The sequence below is a fragment of the Drosophila melanogaster genome, chromosome 2L (genome assembly GCF_000001215.4).
Source record: "Drosophila melanogaster chromosome 2L".
Taxonomy (NCBI): Eukaryota; Metazoa; Arthropoda; class Insecta; order Diptera; family Drosophilidae; genus Drosophila; species Drosophila melanogaster.
In genome coordinates, this window is record NT_033779.5 from 9,399,517 (window position 1) to 9,415,718 (window position 16,202).

The 16,202-nt window shown below is 38.6% G+C and overlaps 1 protein-coding gene across 2 annotated transcripts in view; it reads right to left on the minus strand.

Annotated features, from left to right (window-relative positions):
- Shawl (Shaw-like) overlaps positions 1 to 15,640 on the minus strand; it is a 44,848-nt gene extending 29,208 nt beyond the window's left edge. For both annotated transcript variants that reach the window (NM_135440.2, NM_001103661.3), the window contains exons 1-2: positions 15,271 to 15,640; positions 6,316 to 6,747 (exon numbers count right to left, since the gene is read on the minus strand). In NM_135440.2, coding sequence (NP_609284.3) covers positions 6,316 to 6,359 — 44 coding nt within the window. In that variant the 5' untranslated portion in view covers positions 6,360 to 6,747; positions 15,271 to 15,640. The remainder of the gene's footprint in view (positions 1 to 6,315; positions 6,748 to 15,270) is intronic.
- Positions 15,641 to 16,202: the final 562 nt, after the last annotated feature.

A 16,202-nucleotide genomic window follows, 5' to 3' on the forward strand; every position in this document is an offset into this window, starting at 1 on the left:
TGCTATACACGTTACTCGTGTACTAGTTTATTGTTTTAAATAATACAGCACAGAATATAAGCTGTTAGTATTATACGTATTCAGGTTTCCATTAAATACGAAATTGCATTTAATTTTGTGCCTCAATAAAGTACAGTAAAATAATAGCCTTAAAATGGCTTATTTTGCTCTGCCTAATAAAACATCAAGAAACTCTTTCGAAAAGCTTAAGTTGAAAGTATAGCAACGCCCTGGCGTTCTTTATGAAGGGACTGTCGACAAAACAAATTTAGCCATAACTCCTAATGCCCCCCATGACCTAGGCGAAATTACATTGAAATATATGAAGACTTTCTCCTTTGGCAACGGAAACCCCAGCCCCCGGGGAGACCTTTGTGCGCTGATTGTAAAACCCTTTTTAATTAACTCGCACAAACTCGCGAACAAAACGCGTTCGCGAGTCACAAAGTAACACAAAAGCCCCAGCCAAAAACGCGTTTGCAAGCCATTTTTATTTGGCGCTACCAGAGGCTGAAAGAGACCAGGCCCAAACAGATATTTCCCTCGGCCATCGTCTCGCCTTCCCTTTGCCAAACATTTCTGAGTTTGTTTTTTCGCTCCCGCTCCGCCAGGACCTCGCATCCACATCCTTATCCAGCGCCCCTCAGCTTTACAAATTGTATTTCAACGGTTTCGCGCTTCATTAAAATTGCTGTTAAAATAACACACGCATAAGCGACGGGTGAAGGGAAGCGGAAGTCCTGGCACAAGGACGCATAGAAAAAGCTAGAGATACTCGCATGTGTGCACAGAGAGAAATATTAAGTGCCTGGTAAATGTGGCAACTAAATTTGAGTTAACAAAATAAATTGTGTTTCTTGTCACACAAAAATTAAATCACAATAAATTCATATCACTCTGTAATAATTAAGTGTCATCTTAAAATCCATATATTTTTGATAATAAAATATTTTATTTTTGACTCCCATTTAATGACTTTTTTCTTTCTCTGTATGACTGCGTGTTTCTAAGCGTGTGCCAGCTGACAAGGCTTACAATATGATTTTGTGGTTCTGTTCATTTTTTGAGCTCGGTCTTGCTTGCTGTCTCGTTGTTTTGTGCTTGGTTAAAAAAATGGTTCCCCGCATATAAACACACCATTCAACGCACTCGAGTACGCACACACGCACACTCAAACATACACATTCGAATGCACGAGCGACGGAGTTAACCCATGAGTTGAGTTGCCCTTTGTTAGTTCTTGAATTGACCCACTGAATTCAGTCTCAGTTTATATAGTTTATTTAACTTCAAAACAACTTTCACAACTTTAGGATGGCTGCATCTCTTAAAGAAACTTAGGCAAATTATATGAGTTTAGTTGAAGTGAGCTTTTGAAATATTGATGAAAGTATCACAGTTTAAATGGTTAGAAACTGAATGAGCACGTTTGTTTGATATCGTCTACGTTCCAATTGTAAATTATTACAAATCAATAACTTTTGAGATGTTGAAATTCAAAAATGGGGTGTTTTGTGAATAAAATTTTATGATCTTAGATTTTTTGATCATAAAATTCTCCTAAATTAAGTAGTTTGAATACCTTAGCTTAAGATATAGGTAAAACTCAAAACATTCTGAAATACATATATCTGGATACTCTGGATGAAAACTTTTCTGATGCGCCTGACACTCGAAAGATACCCGCCAGCTAAAGTGTCACTAAATCTCACACCTCGACACCCAAAAGGGTTAAAGTGGCGGTTTTTGTTTTTAATTTTTAGTTTTTGTTTAGACCGTAGGCGGTATTCGTTTCGTTCTCAGTGTTTATTTATTTTATGGCCCTTCGCTGAAGTTTCAAAAAAAAAAAAAAGAAAACAACAAAAAACAAGCGAAAAAGAAACCAAAAATGTTTTCCAATTTCGTGGACGCTGGCAGTCAGCAGGAGACCACGATGAACGCCTGGCTTAGTGACAACAACAAACCAATGGGGGTATGGGGGTATGGGGGTTAATGGGGGCGGCAGATGATTGGGGGCGGAAGGCGGAAATTTCGGGTCTGGCCGAGTATATTAAAAGCCAAAAAGTTAATGAAGCGTTAGGCGCTGCAGACGAAGCCGCAATAAAGCGGTCCAAACATAAAACAGCCAAAGAGCAGGAAATTTATTTATTACTTTGCCATTTCCGCCCAGCAACGCGTCCCCTTAACTTGGCTATTTAAACAAAGGCAAACACAGAATAAGAATGGCAAGCAATTCGAGTCGCTACTTCAACTTTTTTCGTTCTCCTTCTGTCAGGACACACGCAGCTGTTGATTTTAAATTGTTGTTCTCGTTGCTTGCTGTGGTTTTGTCAGCTTTTCGTGCACCACGCAAGTCCTTAGTGTGTGCGTGTGTATGTGTGTGTGTGTGAGGCGAGGCGGGAGGATACGCTTTTGGCCATTGTCTTTGGCACTTGCCTCTAAGCGGCTACTTGAGCAGTAAAACCGGCACGAGCATTTGCATTTTACTTCTGCCTTCACTTATTTTTTTTCACAGCTGACTTTCTTTGCTTTTTTTATTGTGCTGCAGCAAATGCCGCAGAATGCTTGTCAGCAATTTGTCATCCACCACAGCGCCCTTCCACTTATTTGTTCCGCTTTGCAGCAGCGGGACAATAAGACATTTTTCTTGGCATTAATTGCAATTAAAAAGTAATTCTACAAAGTCGATATCGAAATTAATTGACCAATTAGGAGCAGAATGATGTCATTCTGCAAGGGATAAGCTTCAGATTTAAAGTACACATCTTGATTGCTTTTGTATTTCCTTAAAACTTTATTTTAGTTTTATTGGATTTATTCCATTTTTAAATCCGATTTTACTCCAGCATTTAGCTTAGCCTCTTCAACAAATTTAAGCTTTTCAGAAAAACGTTAATGAACGGGAATCAGTCAACATTTATCTTCTATTCAGAGGACAGGAGCAGATCCTGTGGTGTTTGATGTCGCAGCCCGCCTTATTTATTGACTGTTAAACTTTTCATTAGCCATTTCGTTTAATTCGCACACAATGGCGTGAGATTGAAGAGGGCTTTCGAGGGCAGAGAAAGCAGTGAAAGTCCCGACAATGGCGAGGAGAAAATGGCAGCGGAAATACGCAGCATCACAAGCAAACAACCAGCGGCACTAAGTATAATGTATTTGTGTTGAAAGGCAACCACAGTGGCAACTTTACTGCCAGTGTGTGGGTCCTGTGTGCTCGCGTTTGTGTGCGTGAATCAAAGATACAATCAGTGCGCAATTGTCTGCGTTGATGAGCAGCAGGATCTGGGAGTTGCCCATCCTTAAACCGAGCAATTCCCAAGCCAGTGCCCATACAATATTTCCTCCTCTCTCCTTTTATGGCTAAAAACGCCGCGTAATCACAATGATAATCATCACACATCCAGATGCCGAAGAGAACTTGACGGAATACATACAATTTATTATTATTATTGGGCTTAATAAAAAGCTTTTTATGCCAGTCATTATTAAAGTTGACGGAAGAATATGTATTGAAATCAGCATTCCTTCATTTAAGATAATGCACTTAATATATATTGTTAACTTATACATTTGTTATATCTTTAATAGACAAAAACGTAACTGTAATTAAATGAATTAATAGAATAGAATTAAGAATTCCTACCACAAAATCATAAAATATTTACAATATATGACAATAGTTAATATTTACAACATATGACAAATAGTTAATACATTAACCCCACTTGAATATATGTTTTTAAGCGCAATAAAAGAAAAATAAAAAGAAAAAAAGCTCCGTTGATTATTAACATTAAATTATAGTTTCAAAGAAATATGTACAATTTAAAGGCAAATAATCCAAATGAGCTGTTGCAATTCCAACTACTAACTTGATGTGTAATATTGGCAAGGCTATTGATGTGCAAACATAAGCCTCATTTGAATACCATCTCTAATTGGATTCCTACATTCATAGGTATATGTAAATTATGCATACTAATCATAGAGTATCTGCTGTGGATTATCAGTACCTAAATAAGGATCATATGCCACTCACCTTGACGAATTTCTAAACAGTGATTCGCAATTTACTTGTTTTGCACAAGCCGACCAAACTTAACCTGATTTCCCGCCTCGCTGAGCCACAAATATTTTAAGCGCATTTACTACGTGTTCCCTTTAAGGTGACAACTGTGGGTCTGAATGTGAAACTTGGGAAAATAGCAAACAACTTAGAACCAAATATACATACATATGTAGTCGCACTGCAATGTATTCTATTTAATGCCTACACGAACAATGCTTGTATGTATTATTTGTGCTAAAAACGTCGGCGAGCTGACAGCGTGATGCCAGTCAGCCTGCTTGGCCCGCATAAGTATGCTACAGAAGTGTGTATGGTCTAAAAGGATGCCATCGCACACACACACACACACATTCTCGCGCAGAGTAGCACAGACAGGACTTAAACAAGCATTCGAGTAGTGCGACATATTACAACTCCCCCTTTTCCACCCGTTTCGCAACTATTGCAGTCCAAAGTCCTTTAAGCGAGACCGAAACCAAAGCTTTCATCCATTTATATGGCAAATGTCGGTTTGAGATTTATGTACGTATATATAAATATATATATTTTTTTGCAGCTGTAACGGACTGATTTTGTAGCTATCCACTGGGAAAAAAAGAGAAATCAATAACGTTATCCCTGCATATGTAAATATTAGTTATCAGTTTACCAGTTGCTTGATTCAACTATACTTTGTATTTCTTTGTTCAGCTTGGTTATAAAATTGAAATTCGAATTGTGTATATGTGTTTTTCCTAATTAAATGTTTTTTTCCCCCTATTTAGATGGGCATTAAATTATTACACAAGTGCAGTATTTCAGTGTTTTACCCACAAACCGCCCAATGACGCCACATTCAAGTGATTCTTTGTAAGCCACAGTATATTTTATATATGTATTTTTTTTAAAGAAATGTGTCAATTTAATGGCTTTGCTTTATGGGCGTGGTGGATTTGAATGTGAATTGTTCGCCCACGCAAGAATGTATTTTGCCACAATTTTCTACTTTTTGTTGATATTTCATTCTCTTTTTTGTGGTCTTCAAACTGCGGTTGCAGAGGAAAAAAAGCCCAGTGAAATAGAATTTATACCATGATGATGCAATTGAAATTGCATTGTTAATTTTGCAATGTGCGGTTAACCGAGCGGTAAAAATATGTTGCCAGCAATAAAATTAACCCGCTTTGTAAGGGTTAAACTGGTTTCAAAAACATGTTGTTCAGCGATGGGGGAAAAAAAACAGGTTTACTACTGTACCATAAATGTAATTGAAAACGCGAAAAACGTACTTTCAGATTGCCGAAAAGAAAAAAAATCGAGAGAAGCAACAGAATAATATCCTGGGACTTTTCTCTTAATCGGCCCTCTCACATTGGCCATTAACGGTATCATAAATTATTAACTTGGCCCGAAAATCTGCAACTGGATAAATGCTCTCAGCCAGAAAAGTGCGCTCAAGCAGACAAGGGACCAAGTCGAGGGAGGTTTTCGTATGTACATACATATATGATAAATATGTATAAAATCTCCAAAAAAGCACAGCCGCACACGAAAATGATGTTGATGATGATGATGCTGATGGTCCCGATGACGATGCTGATAATGGGGCTTACTACTCAAAGCCACAGTACAGTTATTTACATAAAAGTACATACAGAAACTCACACCGAAACTGAATGACACACAAACAGAAGAGTCAACATTTCCTGTTGTAACGCAAATTGTGAACAACTTACACTAGCCCTATTTTGTTTTTCTTACTTTTTCCCTTTCATATTGTTGGCAAGGATAACAGAGTTCGTATCGCTTACATTGTTTCGCCGGGCGTAATCACAACAATGCCCAAATAATGACGGAAGTACATGGGAACTATCCTGGCCCAATATCCTGTCCAACAAAAATACGATATCGATGGCCCAAAATTGGATTGAATGCCAGTGTGTTTCTACGACTAGCCAAATATGGCGAATATATTAAATCAACAGGATGTGCTACGTGATTTGGCAATGCCTAAGATAAATGTAAACAATGTGTTCACGTATTGCCCCATATAAGCAAGAAACCAAATGAAACAAAATAAATGTGTATTGATTTTTGTATATTTCAGAGAGGCAATAAAGCTCAACTCGCGTTTATTACTTATTTACATGCATGCAAATATTTCTGATATTGTATTTGATGTTGAAAATTGAAGTTGTATTTAAAGTTCAATGGTAAAGTTAAAGTTGCATTCAAAGCTTTTTAATTAGATTAAACTAACTCACCTTATTCCGCTCACATTGAGTATGATCCGATTTTCGCCATCCATGTTGCATGCAACAGTTGTGGCAACAGCAGCCGCATGCCAAACTAATTCTTCGACGGCCCGCCAGCAAATCGAACAAAAACTTTAACACCTCTCGAATGGTTTTTGAGGAGTTTTCTGTTTCAGATTTCACAAAATAGGGTCACACGCACATATGTACTTATGTTTACACGGACACTAAAACACTCGCGATCCACACGGCGTATGAGCAATCTGTTGCCGCAGCGCGATTCTTCTAATTAGACTTGGGCGCAGGATGTACTTTCTCTTCCTCTTGTGTTTTTTTTGCACTCAGAGCTGAGCTTGTTCGTTTGGGTTTATGGTTTTAGCTCTACCTTACTTCTCCCATTCCTTATACACTTTTGGCCCACGGCAACTCGTTGTCCTTTGACTGTAAGTAAAAAGGAAACAAAATGGATCCCAAGGACTTTAGTAGAGTAATATGCATACCGAGATTCGGTTAATATTTGTGCAGCTATGCGTTGTGTGCCCCGAAGATACACACACGCTCAAACTTATTTATATGTAAAATGCATTTTATATACATGCAAATACTTGAGGCATAATCCCAGTTGCGCAAAAGTGCGCCAGCATCGAAACTATTTGCCTTTGACAAACGCAAATTTAATTAGATATTTTTGTTGCACGGAATTTCTCAAGTATTTCGCCAAGGAAGCACCATCAGATTCAAACTTTAATTGGAATTTTAGTTGCAGAATAGTTGGAATTATTTGAGGATTAAAAAATTGTTTGCCTTGAATTAAGACATTTCCAAGGTTCTTCATTTGAACAAATCCATCAACCTCAATGAAAATATAATAGCCAAGGGTATTTCACTTCACATTGATGGTAGCACAATATTATCTATTATTTTTGGTATAACATGTGAATTGTGATTAATTAAAATTCATTTTGATAAATGATTGATATAATTTATTAAAAATACAATATAAAATACAATATTAAATTGAAGCAATTCAAAAAATACCTTACATAATAAAGAACGCAACTCAGCGCCAATTGAAAGCTCCGTGAAATTCACAAAATTAAACACACAGCACACAATGAAAAGTGAAAGGTTCGAGGAAATCAAGAAAAGCGTTGTGCCCCATCACTGCGGCAGTTTTATGGCCGAAATGATGTGGCCAGATAAGAAGACAGACCTGCATTGAGAATTCGTATATATACACTATAGTGGCTTTGCTGTTTTTTTTCGTTTCGGTCGCTTTGGCTGAGTATGCAAATTTTTTACTTCGCCGCACTTAAGCAGCATTTGGGCCAGGACTCGCGAGAAGGATGCCGGGGCCATGTGTTCGCTGTCAAAATGACAAAATGTTGGTTAAGTGCGACGAGCGCACAAAAGTCAGAATGGAGAAAAGGGAACTGAGAAGAGGTAGCGACAAGACCACTCCACCGATCAACCGACCGACTGACTAACTGACTAACCGACTGACTGACTATATAAAAAGGACACTCGACAGAGTGTACGACTTGCAGTCGGAATGAGATTCCAAGTGAGCAGCTGGGCCAGCATCAAGTGCGTCATCAATCTCGGCGGCGTTTAGAGAGACTTTCCATTCATTAAGTGGCTACCGCCACCGAGGATTGACAGGAGCAGCTCCTCATCGTTGAGTGCTTTCAGTTCGCGCTTTGTCTTTGGGCTTCGGCCTCCTGTTCCCCAATCCACCATCCTCAATTCACCAGCCCCCCATCCTCTTATATTCCCACTTCACAGCTGCACCGCCTGCTAGTGGCACTTCGCTGTCTCCGCCTTCAAGGACCAAGGATCCACTGACTCCCCAAAATCAATCACTTGCTCAGTGAGGCCCGGCATGTTCGAGGATGGGTCCTATCAAGTCCCTTGCTCGTTTCCCTTAGAGTCTCCTGTGCAAATGTGTGCTAAAGTGAATAATAAGTTTTTGCCAATTTCGTGTTGTGATGGGAGCGATTTGTTTAGCTGCCTTCGGGGATGTCAAGCTTGTTTGGCGGTTGTATTTTCAAACAATTGAAAAGCGAAGAGTTACATAAAGATATGCTAATTGTAAATGTATTTAAGATATCTTGAATATCCAGTTATACGATAGCTTAAAATTATTTAAAAAGACCTTCCATACAGTAAAAACTTTTGGTTTGATAAAAATCGCAATCATAAGCAAAAACATTAACTATCTGGTGAAAATTTGCATTTCCCTTATGCAAACAAGTTAATATGAATAAATGGCCAGAATAAATTGAATGTTTGCACTACACAAAATATCCATTTTAATTGCATTAACGCCACGTCACTCATACGCCACATTAACTCAATGGTTAAAGCAACCCCCTTAAAACAAAAGAAAAAAAGAAAATGGAGCAATGGAAATGGACGCAGATAACGCTGACTTCGAGTCGCAATCTAAATCTGAATCTGAATGCGAGTATGGTTTAGTGCCAGCGGGAAAACAAGAGAAAATCCGAAACAATGCTGCCCACAGCGCAATTGGGTTGGGGGGAAAAAAAAGCCAGAAAACTCAGTTCGAAATGGGAAGGCAAAAGGGAAAAGTTTCTCTGAAAACAAAACTACGGCGAAACTAAATAGAAAAAGTTTCGGGTCAAACAAAACGTTTCCCTTTCGCTGCAGCGAAATAATGTGCAAATGAAGAGTGCAGCAAATGGCAACACACAGACCCATAAATCGAGTTGCGTTTTCCTTGTAAATTAGGGATGCAAGGGGCCGACGATGCTACTGATGGCGATGATGGTGAAAATCAATGGCCAGGAAGCGGGCTTCTTCGGCGTCGCGGGAAAACTGCTGCGGACAAGGTCAGTCCGGCCATTGTCCAATTGTCCAGAGAGGAAATAACCAGAGCCAAGAGCCAAAAATGGTGCAAAAATGGCGCAGAAATGGGGCAACAAATGTGGATTGTTGGCGAGCATAAAGTTCTGCGAGAGCAGGAGACCTCCTTCCCTTCTCTGATATTATACAAAATAGCTTCAAGACTTTAAGATGAAATCCTTGCTGCTGAGCTATCGAATACCTATGCATCCAGCTAATATTTGCTAATAATTACTTTCATTCGTGTTTGTTTACTTTACTTTTCATTTTATGTTTGTCGGAATCAATTTCAAATTAAATATTCGAAAAAAATTCAGTACTATTCTCGGCTGGTGCATATAAAACTTGATTGCAAATGATTGTTGTAAATGGGAAGAGAAACTCTATCTGACTTTGTTGCTTGCTGGCGGAATCCAGTCAAATGGCAAACAATCTAGCTTCAGTTTTTTGTTTGTGACTGGCTCGAAATGCATTATTTATCAGTTTCAAGCAAAAGTTCCCTGAAGTGAAAATGTTTTTAAAAAGTTTGCGAACTAAAATAGAAAAGTATAAAAATCAAACAGAGACGCTTGAACACAATTCGAACAATGTGTACAAATGAACACAGCTATATAATTAATTCTTTCAAAAAATATTTTATATTTTTATTATGCAAGCCAAATATGTATACAAAACGTATTTTTATAATACTGCACACAAAAAATATCTTACTCATCAAATTGATATTGTACTTAAGCCAAGGGACTTTTTTCTGTGTGTAAAAAAAGCACAACAAAGGGTCCAAGGACTTGTTCAGGACAATAGAGGAGAGAGCCTCAATAATCCGACATGGTAGCAAAAAGAGCATTGGCCCATGATAATGGCAAGAAATACATAATTCGTTTGTCTGACCAACTCCACAATATCCTGGAGGACAAAAGAAAAGGAGCCCCACGTAATCGCAAAAACATTGGCCAAGGCAAAAAGCAACTCAGCAAATGGGGCGCCTAAGTATATGTACATCCCAGGGACTTTCGGGAAAATCGTGAAAAATCGAATTATGAATACGCCGGGAGAGGGGCGGAAAACAAGGGGGGGGGGTGGCAACGTCATGCAGCGCATTTGAAATCATTGGCCTGTACCGAATGGGATTATCCCAAACGTGTTTGCTGTACTGCTTGCTTTTAGTCCCAAAAATATGATTACTATTTGGCGGCAGCTTCAACTTTATGGCTCTCCAGGACCACGCCTCCAACGCGCAGGCCTGGTGTGGGCGTGGCTGCTTCCAGGATATCCTCCCCCTGTCAGGCATTAAATAATAGGCCATAAGAAATTGAATTGTAATTTATGCCATTTGTTATTCCTCCCAGCCAAGCCCTAAATTTTATGCATATGAAATATGTTTGACAGATGCATAAATAATTAGAACAGAGGAGCAGTGGGAAAAGAGCATAAGATGTTTAGATATGCCATCCTGATTTCAACACCACATTTATACAAATATCCTTTCAATTTAAAGAATTTAAAACTTTAATCAAATATGCACTGCATTTTCTAAAATGCGTCCAAAAGAAAAACATAAAAAGCAAGCACAAAACTAATGCACACATCACTGGCTAATTGCAATTGAAAAGAAAAATAAATAAAATAAATAAATACTAGAAAACAAAAACGTTTAGAACAATTTTTGGCCAACTCGAACTGAGAAATGTATCAATTGAAGAATAATTTTCACAACAACTTCTGCCATGAAAATTCAGTTGAAAAAACTAGAGAAGCGAAATCATAGCCAAAAGATTTATTATCGACATCCGCAGCAGCTGTCAGCACAGAGTGAAATTTATGTTTTCCTTTTGATTTCCCAGCCATACTTTGCTTCTACTTTTTTTTTTTTTTTTTTTGGAAACCCATCACATCAGTCAACTCGCATTGGCAGTTATGGCTCGGCTCCACTTGGCAGTGTTTTAGTTTTGCACAACTTTTGAAAATCTCTACAACTGCCTAGGAGTACTTCAAAATGATGGCCCAGAAATATGTAGCTTACATACACACAAACGTAGGAAATTCATTTTAGTGCTTGCTTTTCTGTGAAAATCCCCACCATTACTTTTTCTCAGTTATTCCGTGTTGAATGCAAACGTAAAACTGAAAAATTTCCCCCTTTCTGATGTTTGACATGTAAAAATATTTGAACTAAGCCAGCCAAAGTGTAAGGACGACGAGCAGCATTGGCTGTCTGAGCAACTACATCCTTTTCATTCAGCACTTATCGCATATAATAGAATATGAAATTCACATAAATAATGTGAGTGCAATATGCACAAATACGCGACCCATTTACTTGCACTAGTTTTGTGCATCTCGAGTATATTGAAAAATATTTCCTTACATTCCCATAGGATATGGCAAATTTGGCTCGGCTGGCGAAATCTTGCTTAGTTTTTGCTTCTGTTTCTGGCTCGGCGAATGTCCCTGCTGGCCTTTAATTAAAAGCAAACATGTTTGCCTGCAAACCCAAGGCAAACACACCCACTCACCCATGGCAGTACATTTTATTTGCCATAAAGTAAATGTTTTACAGACTTAAATTACATTTTGGCAGGGACTTTCCATGCCCATTTCTCTGCCTGTGAATGACACGTGTGTTTGCATCACGTGTCGAGATTTCAGGTTAAATAATTTGTTTTCTGTCGAAATTCGTGTATTGGATTTTGTTAAATTGTTTACACAAGTCCGTGTTTTCCTGCTGTGCTTTACGTATGTAAACTAAACCACAGCGCTTGATTGCAGCCTGCCATTTGAATTTCAAGGTTCAATAGCATTTAGAAGTTATTCGGAACCAATACAAAAAAAAACAAATGAACTGAAAAGCTATTAGTCACATTTTTACGTAACTCTCCCAGAAATGATCTGCGAAATGATTGCCGCTTGTCGTTCGCTATCAACCCTATCATTTCCCATAACACATTTTGTATAACCAAGCGTGCAAATAGCATTCGAAGACCTGGGTATTCTTATCGAAGCGACATTAAGTCATGCGGAATGGCAATCAGACCGAAAAAGACATCGATGAGATCACGGGCACATGACAACAAATGACAAGTGCCGTGGAGTTGGATGCGTGAAAACGCATTTCTCGCGACGACAAGGAGTCCACATACTTAAGACGAGCTCGGTTATGTGGTGACGTCAATGGCGGGCTGTTTAATTAAATTTTCAAAGTATTTTTCATGCTCTTAATTGTGTCAACGTCAGTGGCAGAGAATTCGAGGCGGGTGAGGGCTGGTCGGAAAAATGCAGCAAGGCCGTGGATGTCATTAAGCGCAGCTTCCGCAGGAGCGTGCAAAAAAGGAGTGGGAATGAGCGCCGGAAAGTAGGCTACACAAGTCAGTAGGTCACAGACATGAAAGCAGCAGCAGCTGTTGTCGATGACAGGCCCCCAGCTCCTTTTTCGATACGATACCCGAGGGGTTCGAGGTCCCCTTTTGCGCCACCCATTTCTCGCCGACATGAAGTGAGAGGAGTCCCCGTTGATGGCCGCCAGTCCCCGCAGGCAGCCAAAGGAAACATTTTTCTAGCCACTCTTCTCTGGCGTTTTCTTGGAATTTCATTGCAAATGCTTTTGGTCGCATTTTCCTAACCACTCTCCATCCGAGCACTGAAGTTTACCTTTAGTGGCATTTTTTTTTTAAAACCTGTTCGCCAATATCTTTCGTTTATGCAGTCGGCTAAATCAAGGCGGTTGAAACTTTTTAATTTGGGTAACTTTATCCCGTTTTAATCAATGAAGGACTTGAAAGTTTTTGCGGCTTTAAGTAAGTTCAACATTTGCTTTTGGCATAAATTAATTCGGAAAACTTATGGTTTTGGACCAAAGTAACTTTTCGGATTGCTAATATATAAATAAGTGGGTAAAGAAAAATCCACTTTTTTTTGAAGGTAAAGCTAGTGTCATTGGAATATATACTTATATTTTTTGAGGGGTAGGACATTTATTATCAAGCACAACACTGAATGAATCGAATGAGTGACATCAAGTACGCAATGCACCAAGTTAATGGGTTATGTCAATAAGCATTAAAAGTTAATGCAATATTTAAAAGTATATTAATAGAGAAATTTGATATTAAATTGATGAAATATATGTAAATCATAAGAAGTGTAAAATTGTATTCATTAAAAATTGAAATGGTAGAATTGTATGGTTCCCGTTTTTGGGTCAAAAAACTCGGTTACCACTTTGCCTGAACTCTGAACTGCCGCAAACCATTTTCATCGAGTGCCTTCCCAGCAATTAGAATTTTATTTGTTTACGAGTCATTTTCCAATTTAGGCATAAATTATTCATATTGCGTATACGCCCCGTTTGCCGTAGACCAACACTTCAGCTGGCACACCGAACGAGAAACCGAGAGAGAAACAAAAGGCAAATCGCTGTTCGATAGAACCAAATTACATGCCAGTGACGACGACAATGACAATTGCGAAATTATAAAGCAGGCGAAAAGCCATTAAAGGACATCGCATTCGCCGTATTCCCACTCGTTTACAAAACGAGTCCTCAAGTCCTTGTTGTCCACTGCATAAAGCTCACGACGTGCAATAATCTGAACAATTGTAGTTTATGCCTTAATTTTTGTTTGCGTACATGTTTTATGGCCAATACCCCGCGCCCCTCCCCGTGTTTTGTCATCTCCCTCTGTCGCCTTAATTACATTTCTCGTGTCTGCCTCGCTCTCTCTCTCGTGGCTGTCTCCTGCTTTGTTTTATATCCTTTTTCAGTAATTTACTCTACCCGGTTTGAATGTCTGTGATGTCTGTTTTACACAGCAAAAAGTTGTCTGCTTTCGGAAAATTTTTAAATGTATTTAGCTTAGCAGCAATTAAAACTGTAATCCTTAAACCAAAAATGAAATTATTTTGTCTAATTTGCAGGCAAAGCATAATTTATTTCCTTAAACAATATTTCTTGAAATTTTGATATCATATGCTTTTAGGGCCTTTATTAATTAAAATTTTCACTGTCACTTTCTGCAAAAAACAAACTTTTTTTTTTGAATATGCGTAATTTCTATGATTGTATATCATTTAATTACTATGTACGATTGCAAGCGATCCCATTTGTTTTTATTTATCTGCAACTGTGTGACTTGGTTGATAGTTATGTTGTGTACGTTGTTTAAGTCTTGTTTTTGTTTTTTTTTTTTTGGTAGAACCTCATTACTCAATTACGAAGTATAAAGGATTTTCATTGCCCGCACGCATCTCGCATAAAGAAGAAGTCTTTGATGAATGTGAGGAAAGTTAACTGGCACTTCTTGGCGGCTTTTTACGGCTTTTTTTGTTCAACACTTGCGACTATTTTCTGTTTATGTTTATTGGTCATGGTGTCTGCCTGATTCTGGCGTGGTCCACATAAAATGTCACCGAAGTTGACAGTAAACAAAAAAGTTTTCGGCACTGAAAAAGTGTCTCGCAAATGTATCGTGGGCATTGGGCCAATCTGAAAGGACCATAAATTAAACCTTTTTGCCGCTGGCCAACACCGAAAACTACAATACTATGAAAGGGGCAGATAAAGTGATACAGAGAATGGGATATTCCCCAACTGCGACCTTATAGTAGTATGTAGGTGCATTAGTTATTTAAACCTCTTTGTGAAATTAAGTGTAAATATGAAATAGGGGCCTTTTTTGTTTTAAATGTTCTAAAATCTGGTTGAAAAGAGCACTTTAGTTTATGTAAGCCACATTCCTTTGCTTTTAAGCCCGGCAAAAGTTTATTTAATCTCTAAACTTTTAGCAATAATTGTATTCCATATGGACTGCTAATTTTAAGAAGGCATAACTAACAGACACCAGCTGACATTACTATAGATTATCTCTGCATAGAAAGTTGGGCTCAACGGAGACCAAAATAAATTAAAGTCCGCACAAAGGGCCACCTACGTTTTGGCTGATTTACTTTATTGGTCCCCATGGTAGTGCAAAAAACCTACACAGTGGCCACTAAAAGAATTTCAAGGGATGACAATAAAGTTCGGGCTGACAAACAAAGGCGACAGTTTTTTACAAGCATCAAAGCCCAGTTAAAAAACCCCAAACAAACTAGAAAACTTACCTATGACAAGTCCGAAATGGCTTTTTTAATCCTTCAGGCAAACTTTCAGCTTAAATCAGAGGCGACAGCAGATTTAAGACTTTTTATCGTATTTTTTTTTTTTACCACGAAAAACTTTTGGCCGCACTTTAACACTTGGGAAGACGGGGAACCTGTTAGTCCGCCCAAGGACACTGTCTCACACCCACACACTCACTCACACACCCACATACGCGGCGCTGACATATTGGCACATTCGCAGCAATCCACAGATCCTGCCGTCTGTCCGCCACACTAGCCAGTTAGCAGGAATCAGTAGCCAAAACCGTAAACCATTAACCAGGTCCTTTCCGAGGCTTTACCAGCAGGTTCTTGCCGCACGCACGTCCACAAGCGAACTGAAACCGAAACCGATACCAATGCGGAAAACTGAACGCGGTGCGCAGCCTGCCAAAAGGACATGCTGTAGTACTACTATCCGTAGTGAGACTTCGTGGCCTCGGCTAACATGAGTTCGGGGAGCCTTCGCGAGGACCATTGACAGGATGCTGCCGGATGAAGTTGCCGAAAGACGGAGAGCGGAGCTTTTGCCTCTCAATCTCTTTCGCCAAGTGTGGTGAGTAAAATTAGCCAGTGCACTGAGAAGAATTTGTCAATTAATCCTAATAAAGAAAGTCAAATCAGCCTGTAATTGGCTTCTGTAAAAATAATAAAAGCATTTAAAATATTTCATTCAGAATCGGTTTACTTATTGAAAATTTATTAATAATTCCAGTATTTATATTTCTAATTTGATACGAGACAATGCATTTTTAAACATATTCGGCAATAAATGTCTCATAAATCCAAAATGTGTATCTTTATAAATTAAATTCAGTACGAATATAAACGAGTTTAATAAGCTTCGGAGATTTAAAACTAAGTGTATGAGTTTGGCCCCATTTCAGCCTTTA